Below are 21555 nucleotides of genomic sequence, written 5' to 3'. Positions count from 1 at the left end.
TGTGAAAATAATTAAATAATTTTTTTAAAAAATGGAATACTATGAAAAACCCTATGCGTATAAATTTGACAACTTAGATAAAATGGAACGTTTCCTTGAAAACCACACACTATCAAAACTCAAACAATATGGAATTTATAATCTGAATAGTCCAATAACTACTAAAGGAATTAGATTTGTAATTTAAAACGTCTTGGGAAAAAAAGTTCCAGGTCCACATGGTTTCACTGGAAAATTCTACCAACATTTAAAGAATTAACACCAATTTTACACAATCTTTTCCAGAATACCAAAGAAGAGGGAACATTTCTGTGTCGGGGTCCCCAAGACCATCCACAGGCTCAATGATTCAACTAGGACCTCAGCATATAGTCAGACTCAAGGCTATTATTTATTACAATGACAGAATACAGAGCAAAATCAGCAAAGGAAAAAGGCACATGGGGGAAGTCCAGAGAAAACCAGGCACAAGCTTCCAAGGGTTCTCTCCCAGTGGAGTCACACAGGATGTACTTATGTCCTCCAGCAAAGAGTTGTGACAACACATGTGAAAAGTTGTCTATCAGGGAAGCTCATTAGAAGCTTAGTTCCCAGGGCATTTATTGAGGGTCCGTCATGTAGGCATCCTCTGCTTAGCACTTACCAAAATTCCAGGCTCCCAGAAGAAAAGCAGATGATCAACATAAACCATATTGTTTGTACAGTTTAGGCACAGTGAGATAGTCTTATCAGTCCTGGGAATGGGAGGAACTCACTCCAAATCCAAGTTTCCAGATGCCATCCAAGAACCAAACTTGCAAACAGGCCTTTCAAAGGATAACAGTCAGGCCTGCTATGTTAACTCTTCTGCACAGCTTGGAAATCAGGAGACTTGAATTTTAGTCCCAGTATAAATCACATTTGTACAAACAGTTTAGGCATAGTGAGTCACTCTTATCAGTTCTGGGGATGGTGGAAACCCTCCTAAAATCCCAGTTCCCAGAGGCCCGCCAAGGACCTGCTATGTTAACTCTTTTCTGCACAACTTCTTAACTCATATTATGAGGCCAGTATTCACCTAATATCAAAACCAGACAAACATGGCATGAAAAAAACTCTCAAAACTTCTTTCAGGGACTTTGACACAAAAATCTGCAATCAAATATTAGTGATATAGAATCCAGAAAGGTATAAAAACAATTATACCATGGCCAAGTGCGGCTTATTCCAACTATGCAAGGTTAGTTCAAAAATCAATATTCAATCAATGTAAACTACCATATCCACAGGCTAAAGAAGAAAAATCATATGTTCATATCAATTGATGCAGAAAAAGCATTTGACAAAATTCAGCATTGATTCATGATAAGAACTCTCAGCAAATTAGGAATAACTTGATAAACAGCATCTACAAAAACAAACAAATAAACACACCACAGCTAACAGTTTTCTTAATGACAAATTCCCCCCTAAGATAGGGAACAAAGGAAGGATGTCCACTTTTATTCAACATAGTACTGAAAGTTCTAGTCTGCACAATAAGGCAAGAAAAGGAAATAAAAGGCATACTGATTGGAAAGGAAGAAATAGAACTGTCCATACTCATGGACAACATGATTGTCTATGTAGAAAATCCCAAAGAATCTACCAAAAAGATTCCTAGAACTAGTAAGTGGGTTCAACAAAGTCAAAGAATACAAGATCAACAGCCAAAATTAATTGCATTTCTATATACTAATAATGAGCAATGAATAAAGAAGCTGAAATTTTAAACACAATATTATTTACAATCACGCCAAAAAAAATGAAATACGATGTACACTTAACAAAACACGTACACGATCTGCATGCTGAAAATTCCAAAATGCTGATGAAAGAAGTCAAAGAAGATCTAAATAAATTGAGAGACACACATATCGTGTTTATGGATAGAAGACTCAATATAGTATAGATGTTGATTCTCCCCAAATTGATCTATAGGTTCAACACAATTCCTATCAAAATCCCAGCAAGGTTCTTGTAGATATAGGCAGGCTCACTCCAAAATTTATATAGAAAGGCAAATGACCTTGAATGGCTAAAACAATTTTGAGGAAGAATAAAGAAACATATAGCTACAGTAATCAAGATTGTTTGGCAGGGCTTCCCTGGTGGTGCAGGGGTTAAGAATCCGCCTGCCAATGCAGGGGACACGGGATCGTGACCTGGTCCAGGAAGATCTCACATGCCGCGGAGCATCTAGGCCCGTGAGCCACAACTACTGAGCCTGTGTGTCTGGAGCTTGTGCTCCACAACGGGAGAGGCCGCGACAGTGAGAGGCCTGCGCACTGCGATGAAGAGTGGTCCCCGCTCGTTGCAACTGGAGAAAGCCCTCGCACGGAAACGGAGACCCAACACAGCCAAAAATAAATATAAAATAAATAAATAAATTTAAAAACAGAATAGAGAACGGAGAAATAGCCTAACACAAATATGCCCACCTGTTTTTGCCAAAGGTGCAAAAGCAATTCAGTGGAGGAAAAAATAGTTATTTTAACAAATTGTGTTTGAGTCATCAGACATTCATAGGCAAAAATACGAACCTTGACCTTAACTTCACATTTTATACAAAAATTAATTGAAAATGAAGCATGGCCTTATATGTAAAATATAAAACGATAATACTTTTAGAAGGAAATACAAGAGAAAATTTGTGGGACCTAGGACTAGGTGAAATTTTTCTCAGACATGACACCAAATCATGATACATAAATGCAAACATTGATAAGTTGGACTTCATCAAAATTAAAACTTTTAGCCTTCAAAATCTCTTAAGAGGATGAAAAGACCAGCTACAGACTGGGAAAAATGTTTGCAGACCACATATCTGACAGAGAACTTGTATCTAGAATATATAAAGAATTCTCAAAATGTAATGGGCAAAAGACATGAACAGACATTTCACCAAAGAGGATATACAAATGGCAAATAAGCATATGAAATGATGTTTAACATCATCAGCTATTGGGGAAGTGCAATTTAAAACAGAGGTATCACTACACACCTATTAGAATGACTAAAATAAAAATATAGTGACAACACCAAATGCAGGCAAAGATGTAGAGAAACTGGATCTTTCATACATTGCTGGTGGGAATGTAAAATGGTACAATCTGGAATTTTGGGCAGTTTCTTATAACACTAAACTTATACCATTTGACCCAGCAATTGCACTCTTGGGCATTTGTCACAGAGAAGTGAAAACTAATGTTTACACAAAAAACTCTACATGAATATTCATTGCAGTTTTATTCTTAATAGGCAAAAATTGGAAACAACCCAAATGTCCGTCCATGGGTAAATAGTTAAACAAACTGTAGTACATCCATAGCAATACTACTACTCAGTAATAAAAAGGAATGAACTATTGATATATGCAACAACTTGGGTGGATCACAAGGAAATTATGCTGAGTGAAGAAAAGCCAGTTTCAAAAGGTACGATTCCATTTACATGTGATAAAATTGCACAGTACTATATACACAGACACAGAAACGAGTGCATGTAAAACTGGTGAAATCGGAATAAGGCCTGTGGATTGTACCGATGTCAATATCTTGGTTATGTGAGATATTACCATTGGGGGAAATTGGGTGAAGATTACATGAGACTGTTCTGTAATATTTTTTTCTACAGATCCTGTGAATCTATAATTATTTCAAAATAAGTATAATAAAATGAGGTAAGTCTGAAGGCCCATGAATATTTTAGAATTCACACATTTGCGTATTATGAAATAGAGCTTACCTTTTTGTTTAGTCTAGAAATGTAAATGAAAATGACAATTATGAGTTCATGGTAAAGGGTTTGTTGCTTAAACATCTGTATGAGTCAGTATTCCACCAGAGAAGCATATCAATAGCTATAGGCACACACACACACACACACACACACACACACACTCACTCTCTCTCTCTCTCTCTCTCTCTCTCTCTCTCTCTCTCTCTCTCTCTCTCTCTCTTATTCATTCATTAATTAGAAGACATTGGCTTACAAATGTGGGGCAGGCTAAGTAAATCCAAAATCTATAGGGCATGCAGTCAGAAAGGAATGATCAGGCCCACTCAGATTATCCAGGATAATCTCCCTTACTTTATGTCAACTGATCAGGAGCTTTAATTACATGAAAATACCTTCACAGCAACACCCTGGTTAGTGTTTGATTGAATAAATGGGGGCTGTAGCCTAACCAAGTTGACTCATCAAAAAGCCACACATCATAAACCACTTGTACTTGCAACTGAATAAATTTACTCTGTTAATAGCCACTTTGGCTTGATTATTATAGGTAATTCAAGTGCAAACGACTTAAATCAATAGTGGCAGACAACGAGTTGTATATATGAGGGTCCACTTATACAACTTTAGAGTTGAAAAGGGCCATGAAAAGCTTAGGTAGTATTTCAACACGGCCCAGGAACCTCCCCGACGTTGGCGCCTCCGGCCCTTAGAGGCGCTGAGGCTCCTCCTGACAGCAGCGCGCCCAGCAGGAGCAGAGAGGAACCCACCTGGAGCCCGGCGCCGCGGGTGCGGGAGCACTAAGTGGGCGGAGCCTCGAGGCGCGCGGCGGTAGCGACGGCGCCCAGCCCGCCAGAAGAGCGCGCGGCGGGCGGACGGCGGGGAGCCAGTCGGGTAGGGCGAGCGCGGACAGCGGTTGGCTGCGGGGGGGTGTGTGTGAGTGGAGCGCGGGGGGTGGGGGGACGGGGGGAGGAAGGAAGGGGAAGAGGCGGAGCGTGGGAGCGCACAGTGTCAGGAATACAATAGTGCTCCGCGCCGCTTCAGCCGCCGCCGCCGCCGCCTCCGCCGCTGCAGCCGCCGCCGCCCAACCGCCTGCCCAGTGCTGAGGCCTGACGGGCCGGGAGGGCGAGGGCCGAGGGCGGGAGCTGAGGCACTGGGGGCGGCCCCGGCGGATCCCGTGGCGGGGCGGGGGGCGGGGGGCGGGGGTGGGGAGGAGATTAGGGGGCAGGTGCGAGGGAGGGGAGAGAAGAAAGCGAGCGGTTCGGGGGGCGGTAACCACCCCTACCCGACTCGCCAGGCACGTTGCCGGGCCCGAGTGTGGAGCCGGGAAGGAGCGGCGACCGAGCTGTGCGAAGGTAGGCGCCGCTGAGGCTGGACGCGGGGAGAGCGGGCTAGGGGGCGTCGCGTTGGCTGGGCAGCGGGAGTGGCGGCCTCGGGGAGTGGAAACGGGCGCCACGGAGCGCAACGTCCCGGCCCAGCCTCGCTGCGATCCGGGTCGCTCCGGCTCCTCACCGCGGTGGCCTCCGGCGTCTCCAGCGCCTTGGGGCCGAGAGCGTGTGTGGGCTGAGGTAAAGTGCCCGGTGGTCCCTCGGCCGGCCGGCGCAGCGCCGGGTGGCCGGCGCGGGGGCGGGGGTGGTGGGGGCGCCCGGCGGGGCTCGGCTGCGGCTACACTCGGGCAGGAATTGAGCGCCATAACTGTTGCAGCCGTTCCCTCCGGTGCCCCATCCTGGCGCCCCCTCCCTCCCGGTCCACTGCCTGCTCTCAGGGCTCCCGGGGTCAGACCCGCGGCGGGAGGACCTGCTCTGCCGGCCGCCTGGGGCCGGATGCTCTGGGGAGCGGGGGCGCGCCCTGACTGTTTCGATGTTGGGGGGCGGGAAGAACCGAGTCCCGGAGACTGGGGGCCGGGCGGTGCGGGCGGCGGCGAGGTCCCCGGTGAGCCCGGGCGCCCCGCGGGCTGGCGAACTTTCCCTCCCCCTCGCGTCATTGTTCCGGCGCTCCGGGTCCGGATCCGCGGTGAGCGCCGGGCGGTCCGGGGGCGGGGGTGGCGAAAACGGGAGAGCTTTGCCAGTCTTATGGGAAAAATTTCCCATCGCTGGGCACGGCAAAGTTAACTTTTCTCCAGCAATCGAGTTGGTGTTATTCCCTCCGCCGTGGGACAATCGATTAAAAAAGAAAAGAAAAGAAAAGATAGCCTCCCTCCAATCTTTTTCTCTCGCTTTTCAGAGCCACTGCTTCGGTGAAGTCTGGCTTTAAATTGCACCGGGCAACCTGCGTTTATTATTTGTGAGGAGGAAAGGGGGGCGGGATTTCGAGTGTGTGACCGTAATGGTGGTATGTGAAGGCATGTTTAAAAGTTGGTATCATTGTGTAGCCCTGGGACATATGCAGCTCCTAAGCATTTGGCAAGAAACTTGTTTGGCCGCTTCTCTAGATTTCTGAGTTGCAAGGAAATCCATGGTCTCAGATGTTTGAGAGATTGTTTTTGATGTGAGATCCGTTGATCTGTGAAGCTGAGGATGAGGTCCTCGTGCCCCCCACCGCGTCCCCCCACCCCCCTGCCGTCTGATTGTGTAAGAAATCAAAACCGTGTTGATGGTGATTCCAGTGGCCTGGAGAGAAAGGCGACCTCATTCCCTGATAAAGATAACTGTCTGCTTCTCTCAAAACTGGCAAAGTAATGGAAAATAATTTAGGTAAAAACTGGTTGCACAACATCTTGGCTTAGTTTAAGCAACCCAGAATCCACTTTCCCAGAGTAGTTCTCTTAAATACCTTCCCTGCAGCCATTTCTTGTCAGCCTGGGGGTGAAGGCGGGGTGTGAGAAAGGAGTCGGCCTGAACAAAGCATCACATTTTTATTTAATTTAATACTTTCATAACATCTGTAAACAATGGGAATGTGGATCCCAGGCCTCTGTACCTTTTGAATAGTGTAGTTCTCATGCTTTTATAGTATCATGTGATTACTCTCTGGATAAGTGAAAATGTGGTTTTTTTTCTCTTTTGTTTAGCCTAGGAGTATTCTACCTCTATAACATATCATTTTCTTTTTCATTTAAAGTGAGCTCTAAATTTAAATACTTGAACTGTAAAAGGATAATGACTCTCTCGAAGAGTGAGAGAATTACATGAGATCTCAGTGTTGGCTACCATCATTGACACCTTTTCTTCATCTATGCTCTTCTCTACAGTTTTGTTTGCTAGAGAAGTGCTCTTAACCCAGTACTGGTGCCTTGCCAGAGTTTCTTGCATTCTTCATCCAGTCAGTTCCGGAATACTCAGGGGTCCTGGTCTGGTTCTAGAACCCACACTTTCGTTCTCCCACTTTTCTGAGTCGTGTTGCTGTGCCTTGGCAGTGTGGTAAATGCCTTCTCACCTGTAGGAGTTGGTGAATCTTGTTCACAGGTAGGGGAAAGTGAAGAAGGGCCTCCCACTCCTTCCTGAAGTGTTTGTGATCATCTGGCCTCCGGGAGTGACTTGGAAGCAGCCTTAGGGGTGACCAGGAACCACCTTCTGGCCTGTAGAGAGTTCCCAGGAGCAAGAAAGGTGATGGTGCAGGGCTCTCATCATAGTTGAGATGTATGAGTTAGCGAAAGTTAAAATATTTAAGAACAAAGGATGTTGAAGGCTGTAGGTTGAGTATGATCTCCTTTGGTAATGCTTGTCTTTTCCCTCCTTTGTGTTCCATTGACCCTAACAACCCATTTCTGCCCTAAGCTACACAAAAGCATTTCTTCTCTTTTCGCGCTACTTTGCCGTCTGGCTGGAACTAAGCAAGTATTTTGGGGGAGGCAGAAGGCATTGGGTGTTTTTGAAGACATGGCATTACAAAGGGCTCTAATAAGCCTTGATCAGGGATACAGAGGTTGAATATTATCATAGAACATAATGTACCTACCTCCTCATAGAGCTTACACAAAACAGGAGCTGAGGAAGGTAGAGGTCATATGCTGGTTTACATTAAGGAAATCTCTCATCAGGGGATAACTTACTATGACCTTTACTTATCTCACCTTGTAAGTGAGGGGTGAGTATTGGGTGACACCCATGTGGCACTTTCCTGAAATGGCTAATATGGGAACACTTGAATGGTTTACAAGTTTCTCCCAGTTGTTCCACTTACAGTGACTAGGAAAGCTGAAGCATTCTGGCTTGTGGGGTGGGGAAGGTCTAGGATGAGTAGGCAGAAGTGATGAACAAATAAAAGGGTGCTAGCAAGTGGTCATTACAGACCAAGTAACTACTAGCTTTGAGTTTTCTGTTTTCTGGAATCTTTGTGACTCCCCCATGGTTATTTTTGCCTCCTTCCTGTAGATCTCTCCACAATCAACAGCAGCAAAGCTCTTACCATGGGAACTGCCTCTGTGCTTCTCTTGTGGGGGACAGAGAGCAAGAAGTGTCCTGGGGAGAATTTGCCTGACCTTATAGCTGAGCTTGGGAAAAGGAAAGTAACAACTCAAAGGGTAGCCGACTGAAGAAAGTAGGGGGCCTGGTGTGGGGAAATAGTACTGGGGCATTGTCCAGTGGGAGATACCTATATGTTCATTAGTGCTCTTCAAGCAGTAAATAATTTAATCTCTGTCCCAACCCAGAAGCCGTGACTGAGCCCTGTTACCTAAGGGGCTTTTTGTTGGCTGATAGGCAAGGAAACCCGAGTCTGGAGTGTGTTTTTTGGAACAGCTGACAAGAGAATATGGTACCAGCATGGCCAGTACACTAGATCTTGTGTGTTGCAATCTCCTGGGAATTTTTTTTTTTAGATTTTCAAAACTTCTTATTTTGATACAATTACAAAAAAATTTGCAGGAATAGTACAAAGAGCTCCTTTATTCCCTTCACTCAAGGTTACCATTTACTAACAGTTTTTTCCCATTTGCCTTATCATTTGCTCTTTCTGTTTCTTTTTATGAACAGTTTGAGAGTAACCATTGAGAGATTGGTATTTGTCAAAGGCATCTGCACGAGGGTGGCTCAGGTGCAGCTGTGGGGTGCAGCAGAACATTGGTGAGTGAAATCTACCTAAAGCTGTAAAGCACACATTTGTAAATCACATGGAATCTCTGGTGCTAGATATAGAAATCATTATCAATTGTAAAAGTGGTTAAGGTAAACTCCCCTTTAGTCATCATTTTTGTCAAGTTTGTTCTTATCTCTGCCAAACTTTAATAGTTATGAAAATCCATTCCACCACTCCCCCAACTTTGCACCTATAATATACTCTTCAACATCTTCATTTAGTTTATTTAGCAAGCATATATTTGCTAGGGGTATAAGAGGTGAAAGATATTCATCCCCTTGAGAGCTCAACATCCAGTGGAAAGGTAGTAAGGAAATCTATCACCTCAAACAAGAGGAAGAGTATTCTGCTAAAGAGTTTTACAGGGGTAATTGGAACAGCAAGCTGGTTAAGGATTTGAAGAGTTAGATACCTGGGAGTCATTTGGGAAGTATGTGAATGTGAAGATCCATCTTTTCTGAGGCTTGCTGCTCTTAGATGACAAGGTTCATGAGTTAGGGAAGCCTTTGGTGTCATATCCAACACAGGCTGTGGGGTCATGCCAACTTGTATTTTAATTCACCACTTGATTTTGGCCAGTTACTTAACTTCACCGTGCCTCAGTTTCTTCATCTGCCAAACCACACCCCCGAGATAATAATTAATTGAGGTAATAATTGCTCTGTAAACATTCATTTCGTCTTCCCTTCAAAAAATACAGTATGGGGGGAATAGCATGAAAGGTACTAGGTATTAAGGTGAAATCCAAGGAGGTGTTTCTATTTTTCTGCAAATAAATATCTAATTACTAATTGTACTGAGTTGTGATGGAGATTACTATGAGATAATAGCAATAACAGCAATGATGATTTGTTAACCATTTTTTTGTGTGCTAAGCACTGTGTTAAGTGCTTATCACAGGGTATCTTTCTGAGGCTCAAAGAGGTGAAGCAAAGGTAACGTGCCTAAGGTCACACAGCAAGTAAGAGGTAGAATGCTTCTGAGAGGGAGATCAGCAAGGTGCCCTGGAGCCTGAAGGATGAGCAGGGAAAAAACAAGGTAAAAGTCAGAGAGAAGGGATTGCTAGGCAGAGGGAACAACAGGTGTTGTAAGGGCACTGAGGTGGGAGAGAGATGTAGAAAGGATCCACAGAAGTTTGGCTAGGACCTGGGGAAAGAGATGAGATAGGCAGGGGAAAATTGACAGGGCCTTATGGGACCTCATTAAGGAGCTTGTGTTTTATTCCAAGGACTGGGGGAGGCTGCTGGAAGGTGTTTTTCAGTGTGTGTGTGTATTTAATCCAGAAAGGCATCTAGTGAGGCCTAAACAAAAGTGGCTTAAGAGAGTCATTTCCCTTTCAGTGTCCCACTTTGTGATCCAATAGAGGCAGTGTTTCTGGCCCAAATGTGTAGATCTTTTTTTTTTTTTTTGGCTGCGTCGGGTCTTAGTTGCGGCACACAGGGTTCATTGAGGCAGGCGGGATCTTCTGTTGCGGCACACGGGCGGCTCCTCTCTAGTTGCGGCGTGTGGGTTTTCTCTCTCTAGTAGTGGTTTGCGGGCTCCAGAGCGCGTGGGCTCTGTAGTTTGAGGCACACGGACTCTCTAGTTGTGGCTCACAGTCCTAGTTGTCCCACGGCATGTGGGATCTTAGTTCCCTGACCAGGGATCAAACCCATGTCCTCTGCATTGGAAGGCGGATTCTTTACCACTGGACCACCAGGGAAGTCCCATGTGTAGATCTTAAACAATTTTTACTGACCACCATTAACATGGCTAAAAAGAGTTGCTGTGATGCTGGAAGAAGCTGGTCCTGTAGAATGCTTCTAGAAGAAGGTTTAATTGGGCTCTTATATCTGATACTTTTTAGGCTGCATTCAGGGAGCTCTTTCAGCTTTCACCAAGCCCTGTCAAATGGGAGAAAAAGTAGAATTGAAGGAAAAAGTAATTCCTGGAAACCTGAGTTGTTGTTCATGTTAGAAATGGAACTGTTGAATATATAAGACTTTGGTTTAAATATATCATGATAAAGATGCTTCAGTGACTAAATGGAAATTTTTTGTGGAGTGTGTGTGTGTGTCTGTGTGTGTCTGTGTGTTTGGTGTGTGCCATCCATGATGGCAGACAGTGCATTTGTGAGAATCTGGGAAGACTGATGAATTTTTTCAATACTTATATATTTATTTATTCTCATCCAGGTACTGCAGGTTTTTCTGTTTGGAACTATTTCTTATGTGCAGAGTAAACTTCATAGGGAAAATCAGTGTTCTTTTCCCCTTCCCATGTGTAGTGGACCACAAACATATTTACTCTGAAGTAGCCTATGTCAATTAGCTTTACTTTTTTTTTTGGCGGGGAGGGTAGTTAGCTGGCAGCTGCATGATCTAGGATGGCCTCGCTCACACATTTAGTAGTTGGCAGGCGGGTTGGTCTAGGAGGCCCTAAGCTGGGATGGCTCATCCCCATTCCAAGTGGTCTCTCATCCAGCTGGCTAGTCTGGACTTGTTAACATCATGGTCTCAAAGGCACAAAGAGTAGCAAGCGAGAGTAAGCACCAGTGCACAAGCACTTCTCAAGTGTCTGCTTGTGTCACATTGATATTGTCTCATCAGCCAAACCACAGAAGTTCTTCCATGGCCAAGCCCAGAGTCGTTGTGGGAGGGGACCCTCCAGCGTGTGGACATAAGGAGATGTGAGAAAATTGGGGACCATTACCACAGTAATGCATAATAATTATTAATGAATATAACTGCTTTTCCTTTGATAAATCATTTTAAATGCTCATTTATAAATGTAGTGTATTCTTTTTTTAACATTTTTATTGGCGTATAATTGCTTTCCAATGGTGTGCTAGTTTCTGCTTTACAACAAAGTGAATCAGTTATACATATACATATGTTCCCATATCTCTTCCCTCCTGCGTCTCCCTCCCTCCCCCCTCCCTATCCCACCCCTCTAGGTGGTCACAAACCACCCAGCTGATCTCCCTGTGCCTTCTTCCCACTAGCTTATCCACCCTACGTTTGGTAGTGTATATATGTCCATGCCACTCTCTCACTTTGTCACAGCTTACCCTTCCCCCTCCCCATATCCGCAAGTCCATTCTCTAGTAGGTCTGTGTTTTATTCCCGTCCTACCCCTAGGCTCTTCATGACATTTTTTTCTTAGATTCCAGATATATGTGTTAGCATACGGTATTTGTTTTTCTCCTTCTGACTTACTTCACTCTGTATGAAAGACTCCAGGGCCATCCACCTCACTACAAATAACTCAATTTCATTTCTTTTTGTGGCTAATATACCATTATATATATGTGCCACATCTTCTTTATCCATTCATCTGTTGATGGACACTTAGGTTGCTTCCATGTCCTGGCTATTGTAAATAGAGCTGCAATGAATATTTTGGTACATGACCCTATTTGAATTATGGTTTTCTCAGGGTATATGCCCAGTAGTGGGATTGCTGGGTCATTCGGTAGTTCTATTTGTAGATTTTTAAGGAACCTCCATACTGTTCTCCATAGTGGCTGTATCCATTTACATTCCCACCAACAGTGCAAGAGTGTTCCCTTTTCTCCACACCCTCTCCAGCATTTATTGTTTGTAGATTTTTTGATGATGGCCATTCTGACCCGTGTGAGATGATATCTCATTGCAGTTTTGATTTGCATTTCACTAATGATTAATGATGTTGAGCATTCTTTCATGTGTTTGTTGGCAATCTGTATATCTTCTTTGGAGAAATGTCTATTTAGGTCTTCTACCCATTTTTGGATTGGGTTGTTTGTTTTTTCGTTATTGAGCTGCATGACTTGCTTATACATTTTGGAGATTAATCCTTTGTCAGTTGCTTCATTAGCAAATATTTTCTCCCATTCTGAGGGTTGTCTTTTGGTCTTGTTTATGGTATCCTTTGCTGTGCAAAAGCTTTTAAGTTTCATTAAGTCCCATTTATTTCTTTTTATTTTTATTTCCATTTCTCTAGGAGGTGGGTCAAAAAGGATCTTGCTGTGATTTGTGTCATAGAGTGTTCTGCCTGTGTTTTCCTCTAAGAGTTTGATAGTGTCTGTCCTTACATTTAGGTCTTTAACCCATTTTGAGTTTATTTTTGTGTATGGTGTTAAGGAGTGTTCTAATTTCATACTTTTACATGTAGCTGTCTAGTTTTCCCAGCACCACTTATTGAAGAGGCTGTCTTTTCTCCACTGTATATTCTTGCCTCCTTTATCAAAGATAAGCTGACCATATGTGCGTGGGTTTATCTCTGGGCTTTCTATCCTGTTCCATTGATCTATATTTCTGTTTTTGTGCCAGTACCATACTGTCTTGATTACTGTAGCTTTGTAGTATACTCTGAGGTCAGGGAGCCTGACTCCTCCAGCTCCATTTTTCGTTCTCAAGATTGCTTTGGCTATTCGGGGTCTTTTGTGTTTCCATACAAATTGTGAAATTTTTTGTTCTAGTTCAGGGAAAAATGCCAGTGGTAGTTTGATAGGGATTGCCTTGAATCTGTAGATTACTTTGGGTAGTAGTCATTTTCACAATGTTGATTTTTCCAATCCAAGAATATGATATATCTCTCCATCTATTTGTATCATCTTTAATTTCTTTCATCAGTGTCTTATAATTTTCTGCATACAGGTCTTTTGTCTCCTTAGGTAGGTTTATTCCTAGATATTTTATTCTTTTGGTTGCAATGGTAAATGGGAGTGTTTTCTTAATTTCACTCTCAGATTTTTCATCATTAATGTATAAGAATGCCAGAGACTTCTGTGCATTAATTTTGTATCCTGCTACTTTACCAAATTCATTGATTAGCTGTACTAGCTTTCTGGTAGCATCTTTCGGATTCTCTATGTATACTATCATGTCATCTGCAAACAGTGACAGCTTTACTTCTTCTTTTACAATTCGTATTCCTTTTATTTCTTTTTCTTCTCTGATTGCTGTTGCTAGAACTTCCAAAACTATGTTGAATAAGAGTGGTGAGAGTTGGCAACCTTGTCGTGTTCCTGATCTTAGTGGAAATGTTTTCAGTTTTTCACCATTGAGGTTGATGTTGGCTGTGGGTTTGTCATATATGTCCTTTATTATGTTGAGGAAAGTTCCCTCTATGCCTACTTTCTGCAGGGTTTTTATCATAAATGGGTGTTGAAATTTATTGAAAGATTTCTCTGCATCTATTGATATGATCATATGGTTTTTCTCCTTCAGTTTGTTGATATGGTGTATCACGTTGATTGGTTTGCGTATATTGAAGAATCCTTGCATTCCTGAAATAAACCCCACTTGATCATGGTGTGTGATCCTTTTAATGTGCTGTTGGATTCTGTTTGCTAGTATTTTGTTGAGGATTTTTGCATCTATATTCATCAGTGATATTGGCCTGTAGTTTTCTTTCTTTGTGACATCTTTGTCTGGTTGTGGTATCAGGGTGATGGTGGCCTCATAGAATGAGTTTGGGAGTGTTCCTCCCTCTGCTATATTTTGGAAGAGTTTGAGAAGGATAGGTGTTAGCTCTTGTCTAAATGTTTGATAGACTTCGCCTGTGAAGACATCTGGTCCTGGGCTTTTGCTTGTTGTAAGATTGTTAATCACAGTTTCAATTTCAGTGCTTGTGATTGGTCTGTTCATATTTTCTATTTCTTCTTAGTTCAGTCTCGGCAGTTTGTGCATTTCTAAGAATTTGTCCATTTCTTCCAGGTTGTCCCTTTTATTGGCATAGAGTTGCTTGTAGTAATCTCTCATAATCTTTTGTATTTCTTCAGTGTCAGTTGTTACTTCTCCTTTTTCATTTCTAATTCTTGTCATTTGAGTCTTCTCCCTTTTTTTCTTGATGAGTCTGGCTAATGGTTTATCAATTTTGTTTATCTTCTCAAAGAACCAGCTTTTAGTTTTATTGATCTTTGCTGTTGTTTCCTTCACTTCTTTTTCACTTATTTATGATCTGATCTTTATGATTTCATTCCTTCTGCTAAATTTGGGGTTATTTTGTTCTTCTTTCTCTAATTGCTTTAGGTGCAAGTTTAGGTTGTTTATTCGAGATGTTTCCTGTTTCTTAACGTAGGATTGTACTGCTATAAACTTCCCTCTTAGAACTGCTTTTGCTGCATCCGATAGGTTTTGGGTCGTCATGTCTCCATTGTCATTTGTTTCTAGGTATTTTTTGATTTCTTCAGTGATCATTTCGTTATTAAGTAGTGTGTTGTTTAGCCTCCATGTGTTTCTATCTTTTACAGATCTTTTCCTGTAATTGTTATCTAGTCTCATAGCGCTGTGGTTGGAAAAGATACTTGATACGATTTCAAGTTTCTTGAATTTACCAAGGCTAGATTTGTGACCCAAGATATGATCTATCCTGGAGAATGTTCCATGAGCACTGGAGAAAAATGTGTATTCTGTTGCTTTTGGATGGAATGTCCTATAAATATCAATTAAGTCCATCTTCTTTAATGTATCATCTAAAACTTGTGTTTCCTTATTTATTTTCATTTTGCATGATCTGTCCATTGGTGAAAATGGGGTGTTAAAGTACACTACTATGATTGTGTTACTGTCAATGTCCCCTTTTTTGGCTGTTCGTATTTGCCTTATGTATTGAGGTGCTCCTATGTTGGATGCATAAATATTTACAATTGTTATATCTTCTTCATGGATTGATCCCTTAATCATTATGTAGTATCTTCTCTGTCTCTTGTAATAGTCTTTATTTTAAAGTCTATTTTGTCTGATATGAGAATTGCTACTCCAGCATTCTTCTGATTTCCATTTGCATGGAATATCTTTTTCCACCCCCTCACTTTCAGTCTGTATGTGTCCCTAGGTCTGAAGTGAGTCTCTTGTAGACAGCATATGTATGTTTTTTGTTTTTGTATTCATTCAGCCAGGCTGTTTCTTTTGGTGGGAGCATTTAATCCATTTACATTTAAGGTTATTATCAATATGTTTGTTCCTATTACCATTTACTTAATTGTTTCGGGGTTGTTCTTGTAGGTCTTTTCCTTCTCTTGTGTTTCCTGCCTAAAGAAGTTCCTTTAGCATTTGTTGTAAAGCTGGTTTGGTGGTGCTGAACTCTCTCAGCTTTTGCTTGTCTGTAAAGGTTTTAATTTCTTCATCAAATCTGATTGAGATCCTTGCTGGGTAGAGTAATCTGGGTTGTAGGTTTTTCTCCTTCATCACTTTAAATATGTCCTGTCACGCCCTTCTGGCTTACAAAGTTCCTGCTGAAAGATCAGCTGTTAACCTTATGGGGATTCCCTTGTGTGTTATTTGTTGTTTTTCCCTTGCTGCTTTTAATATGTTTTCTTTGTATTTAATTTTTGATAGTTTGATTAATATGTGTCTTTGCTTGTTTCTCCTTGGACTTATCCTGTATGGGACTCTCTGTGCTTCCTGGACTTGATTAACTATTTCCTTTCCCATAGTAGGGAAGTTTTCAACTATAATCTCTTCAAATATTTTGTCAGTCACTTTCTTTTTCTCTTCTTCTTTTGGGACCCCTATAATTCGAATGTTGGTGTGTTTAATGTTGTCCCAGAGGTCTCTGAGAGTGTCCTCAGTTCTTTTCATTCTTTTTTCTTTATTCTGCTCTGCAGTAGTTATTTCCACTATTTTATCTTCCAGGTCACTTATCCGTTCTTCTACCTCAGTTATTCTGCTATTGATCCCATCTAGAGTATTTTTAATTTCATTTATTGTGTTGTTCATCATTGCTTGCTTCCTCTTTAGTTCTTCTAGGTCCTTGTTAAATGTTTCTTGCGTTTTGTCTTAGTGTCTTCTTGAGACTAAGTAATGCAATCATGCCACATCTCTTCTATCAAGTGTGGAGCTGAGTGATGGTTTTTCTAGGAGGAAGACAAAGGGAGACAGTGTGGCTCTAGATGTAGATACTCTCATGAATGGCTTGGCTGCATACTGATCTTTGTGGCTATTATCAAAGGAGCCCCTGGGTTTCCTCAACCTCCCCAAGCTTTATCACAAAAACTGTAGTGTACTTGACTGCACTAGGTTTTGTAGTCAAGCAAAAAGATGGTTAATTGGGAATCCATCACCACCTGAAAGGTGAGAGAAATATTTGCATCCTTTCTTCATAAGCTTTACGTGATTTATAGTTTTACCTCAGAGAAGAAATTCTTATTTGGGCATTATAATAAGGACAAAGGATTCTCTGTAGATATGTTTTATTTGGTCAGGATTTTTAAATCTCCCTGTGGTTGCAGTGAAGAATCCACCATTGTGCTGTAGAGTGGCCAGTGACTAGTAATTTGGGGAGTCAGCCTTTGTCCTTTGCTTGTGAAGATTTTAGAAGTAACACCTCTTACACACCTGAAATAGGCTTTACAACCAGCTTGTGGCCTGAAATACATTACATGAAAATGCAGCTGGACCCTAGGAAGCATGTGTGGGAAAATGAGTAGAAGGCTCACTTTGTACATCTTAGAGCTGTACATTTCTCTAGAAAATTGCCTGGTGATAGAATCTCAGCTTCCGTTTTTTCCTCCTAGGATAAAAATTAAAAATGAAAAATCCCTGACATTTTAAGTCAGTGACTTGCACTAGTCAGAATGGCCATCATCAAAAAATCTACAAACAATAAGTGCTGGAGCGGGTGTGGAGAAAAGGGAACCCTCTTGCACTGTTGGTGGGAATGTAAATGGATACAGCCACTATGGAGAACAGTATGGAGGTTCCTTAAAAAACTAAAAATAGAATTACCATATGATCCAGCAATCCCACTACTGGGCATATACCCAGAGGAAAACATAATTCAAAAAGACACATGCATCCCAATGTTCATTGCAGCACTGTTTACAATAGCCAGCTCATGGAAGCAACCTAAGTGTCCATTGACAGATGAATGGATAAAGAAGATGTGGCACATATAGACAATGGAATATTAGTCAGCCATAAAAAGAAACGAAATTGAGTTATTTGTAGTGAGGTGGATGGACCTAGAGTCTGTCATACAGAGCGAAATAAATCAGAAAGAGAAAAACAAATACCATATGCTAACACATATATATGGACTCTAAAAAAAAGGTTCTGAAGAACCTAGGGGCAGGACAGGAATAAAGATGCAGATGTCGAGAATGGACTTGAGGATATGGGGAGGGGATAGGGTAAGCTTGGTCGAAGTGAGAAAGTGGCATGGACATATATACACTACCAAATGTAAAATAGCTAGTGGGAAGCAGCCACATAGCACAGGGAGATCAGCTCTGTGCTTTGTGACCACCTAGAGGGGTGGGAGGGAGAAGCAAGAGGGAGGAGATATGGGGATATTTGTATATGTATAGCTGATTCACTTTGTTATAAAGCAGAAACTAACACACCACTGTAAAGCATTTATACTCCAATAAAGATGTTAAAAAAAGAAAAAGTGACTTGGAAATAGCCATCAAAATTATAAATGCACATATCATTTGAACCAGCAAGCACTTCCAGGAATGAATTCAACAAATGTTTTCATGTTACTCGGAGTATTGCTTATAATAGCAAAAGAGTGGTTATAGCCTAAGGATCAATCAAGGCTTGATTTTACAGTGGAATATTACATTGATATTGAATGATCTTCAAGATGTACAAAATTTAAAAAAAGCAAGAAACAGAACAATGTGTATTGTATACTACCATTTGTATAAAATAGTGGGGCAATAATATGTACATTTTTGCTTACATAAACATAAAATATTTCTGGAAGGATATTCAAGACACTGATAGCTTTGGGGCATACATGGATGGGGTAAAGGGTGGGAGGGAGACTTTTCACTGCATAAACTTTTATATATACTTTTGGAATTTTAAGCCACATGAATATATTACCCTATTTTAAAAATTAAGTACATTTATCTAAAAAGAGATGGTATATGGTTATGGTGATGTGAACTTCCATGAACTCCTACCCAAGTTGACCTGGTCAGAACTATCTGTGTTAAAAAATATATCCAGCTAGTTTTGTTTCCTAGAAATGCCTCAGAATAGTGTAGTTCTGAATTTTTAACTATATCCCTACCTTTTTCAGAATGTCATATGAATGGAATCATACAGTATGTAGCCTTTTTTGGTCTTGCTTCTTTTAGTTGATTCATCTATATTATGTGAAATAATAGCCTTTTCCTTTTTATCGCTGAATTGTATTCCATTGTATGGAATACAATGGTTCATTCACCTGTTTCAGGACAACTTGGTTGCTTCAAGTTCCTTGGCTATTATGAATAAAGCTGAATAAGTATTTTGTGTGGACATAAGTTTTCAGTTCATTTGGGTAGATACGTACAAGTGGGATTGCTGAGTTTTTATAAGAAACTGCCAAACTGTCTTCCAAAGTGGTTCTACCATTTTGCATTCCTGCCAGCCATGAAAATGAGGAGTGTATGTCAAGGTTCATCTTCCTGCATATGGATGTCCAGTAGCTCCAGAACCATTTGTTGAAAGGACTGTCCTTTCTCCATTGAATTGCTTTTGTACCTCTGTCAAAATGTGGTTATGCTTGTGTGAGATCTTGTCTGAGATCTCTGTTCTGTTGAATTGATTTTTGTGTCTATCATTTTGCCATTACCACACTGTCTTGACTATTATAGCTTCATAGGATTCTTGAAATCAGGTAATATGAGTACTGTTATTTTTTCTTCTTTATCAGAGTTGTAGTGGTGAGAGAGGACATCCTTCATTTGTTCCAGTCTTAGAAAGCATTCCATCTCTCACCATTAAGTATGATGCTAGCTGTAGGGATTTAAAAATATATATATACCCTCTTGTGCTGAAAAGAGTTAACATAGCAGGCCTGAGGCTGCTATCTTCAGACGGCCTGCTTGCAAGATTGGCCCTTGGCTGGTGTCTGGGAAATTGGCTTTTCAAGCATTTTGAAAATAAAACATTATATTCGACCTTCATTTATTCCTTTTCCAATGCTCTTCATTTCTTTATGCTAATCCAGCTTCCCGTCTTATTCATAATCTTTCTGCCTGAAGAATTTTCCTTTAACATTAACTTTTATGCCAGATCTGCTGTCAGTAAATTATGTTTTTGTTTGTATGAGAAAGTCTTTTTTTCCCTCACTTTTAAAGGACATTTTCATGGAATATGGAATTCTGAGTTGAGTTTTTTTCCCTCTCTCAACATACTACTCCACTGTTGCCTTGCTTGCATGGTTTCTGTTAAGTCTGCCCTAATTCTTATCTTTGTTCCTCCATAACTAATTTGTCTTTTTTCCTCTGGCTTCCTTCAGTCTCTTTGTCTTTGCCTAGGTGTGGCTTTTTAGTTTTTTTCATATTTATGCTGCTTGGTGTTCTCTGAGCTTCTAGTGTCTGTGGTTTGTTGCCTGTCACTAATTTGGGAAGTTCTCAGCCATTATTTCTTCAAATAATTCTTGTGCCCCATTCTCTCTTTTTTTCTTCCTTCTGGGGTTCCAATTACAAATATATTATACTGTTTGTTATTGTCCCACAGTTCTTGAATGCTGTGTTTTTTTCTCCCTTTTGTCTCTTTTTGTTTTATTTTTATTGACCTGATCAACAACCTTGATCTTTATGTTCACTGATTCTTTCCTTGTTTGTGTCAGTTCTACTGTTGACAATAGTGGTTTTTTACTCTTTTTAAAAAAAAATATTTATTTTTGTGCTAGGCGGGCCTGTCACTGTTGTGGCCTCTCCTGTTGCGGAGCACAGGCTCCGGACGCGCAGGCTCAGCGGCCATGGCTCATGGGCCCAGCTGCTCCACGGCATGTGGGATCCTCCTGGACTGGGGCACAAACCTGTGTCCCCTGCATCGGCAGGTGGACTCTCAACCACTGCGCCACCAGGGAAGCCCTACTCTTTTTTTATTGAGCATTTCCATTTGATTCTTTATCACAGTTAACATCTCTTTTCTGAAATTATCCATCTGCTCTTGCATATTGTCTACCTTTTCCATTACAGTCTTTAACACAGTAATCATAATTCTTTTAGATTTCATTTCTGATAGTCCCAACTTCTGTGTCATACTGAATCTGGATCTGATGCTTGTTTTGTCATTTGGAATATTTTCCTGCCTTTTATTATACCTCATAAATATGTTAAAAGCTGAACATGGGCAGGAGAAGAACACAGGTTTCCTTCTGCTAGGCCTTTAGTGTGGGGATTTTTTTTTTTTTTTTTTTTTTTTTTTTTGCCATACATGGGCCTCTCACTGTTGTGGCCTCTCCCGTTGCGGAGCACAGGCTCCGGACGCACAGGCCCAGCAGCCATGGCTCATGGGCCCAGCCGCTCCGCGGCACGCGGGATCTTCCCGGACCGGGGCACGAACCCGTGTCCCCTGCATCGCAGGTGGACCCTCAACCACTGCGCCACCAGGGAAGCCCCCTAGTGTGGGGATTTTAATTAATCTAGTCAGGAGTCGGCCTGTGTTCCATGTTTGTTTTTGCTATGGGCACCAGAGATTTCTGATTCCTCTAGTGATACCTTCTTTTTGACTCCTGTTTGGCTCTGAGTTTTTCCTTTGTGCTGTTTCCCAAAAGCTGTCTCTTAAAGCTCTCCCAGTTGTATTTCACTGTTACTAACCACATAGCTGGTTTGCCAGGTGGTGGTTGCTGGGGGAGGGGGAGTTCTCTGATGATTTGATTAAGCCTCAAACTTAGGCACGTACTGGAACTTGGGTCTTGAGTGTGTCCTTCACAAGATTTCCTGCCCCTTCTCCAGGGGTGGAGCTTCTTCTTTTTCTTTTTCCTCTGTTCCTTTGCCCAGCAGCAGTGAGTATCCACCAGTGTCCTCAAGCCATAGATTTTAAGTCCCCCCACAAATTAAGCCTTTTGTTCTGTACTAGAGATAAA

At 41.6% G+C, this 21555-nt stretch overlaps 2 protein-coding genes across 3 annotated transcripts in view; one reads left to right on the top strand and one right to left on the bottom strand.

The window, feature by feature from the left end:
• Positions 1-4465: 4465 nt before the first annotated feature.
• LOC136793386 (uncharacterized) lies at positions 4466-5740 on the bottom strand. Its single transcript, XM_067023175.1, has one exon. It carries the CDS (start codon positions 5738-5740, stop codon positions 4466-4468), a length of 1275 nt encoding a protein of 424 aa, XP_066879276.1.
• The window catches only part of JADE3 (jade family PHD finger 3), a 176483-nt gene continuing 159514 nt past the window's right edge, over positions 4587-21555 (top strand). The window contains exons 1-2 of one of the 2 annotated variants that reach the window (XM_059050578.2): positions 4619-4650; positions 5054-5111. The gene's annotated coding sequence lies outside the window, so the exon portion shown is untranslated. Of the gene's footprint in view, positions 4651-5053; positions 5112-21555 lie in introns of both variants that reach the window. The other variant, XM_067024130.1, reaches the window with a different exon arrangement.

This window comes from Kogia breviceps, chromosome X (genome assembly GCF_026419965.1).
Source record: "Kogia breviceps isolate mKogBre1 chromosome X, mKogBre1 haplotype 1, whole genome shotgun sequence".
Lineage (NCBI taxonomy): Eukaryota > Metazoa > Chordata > Mammalia > Artiodactyla > Physeteridae > Kogia > Kogia breviceps.
This window is presented reverse-complemented; position numbering and strand designations above follow the sequence as displayed.

Excerpts from the sequence above, each read along its gene's own strand:
- LOC136793386 (XM_067023175.1), bottom strand. The coding sequence starts at position 5,740 with ATGACGCGAGGGGGAGGGAAAGTTCGCCAGCCCGCGGGGCGCCCGGGC.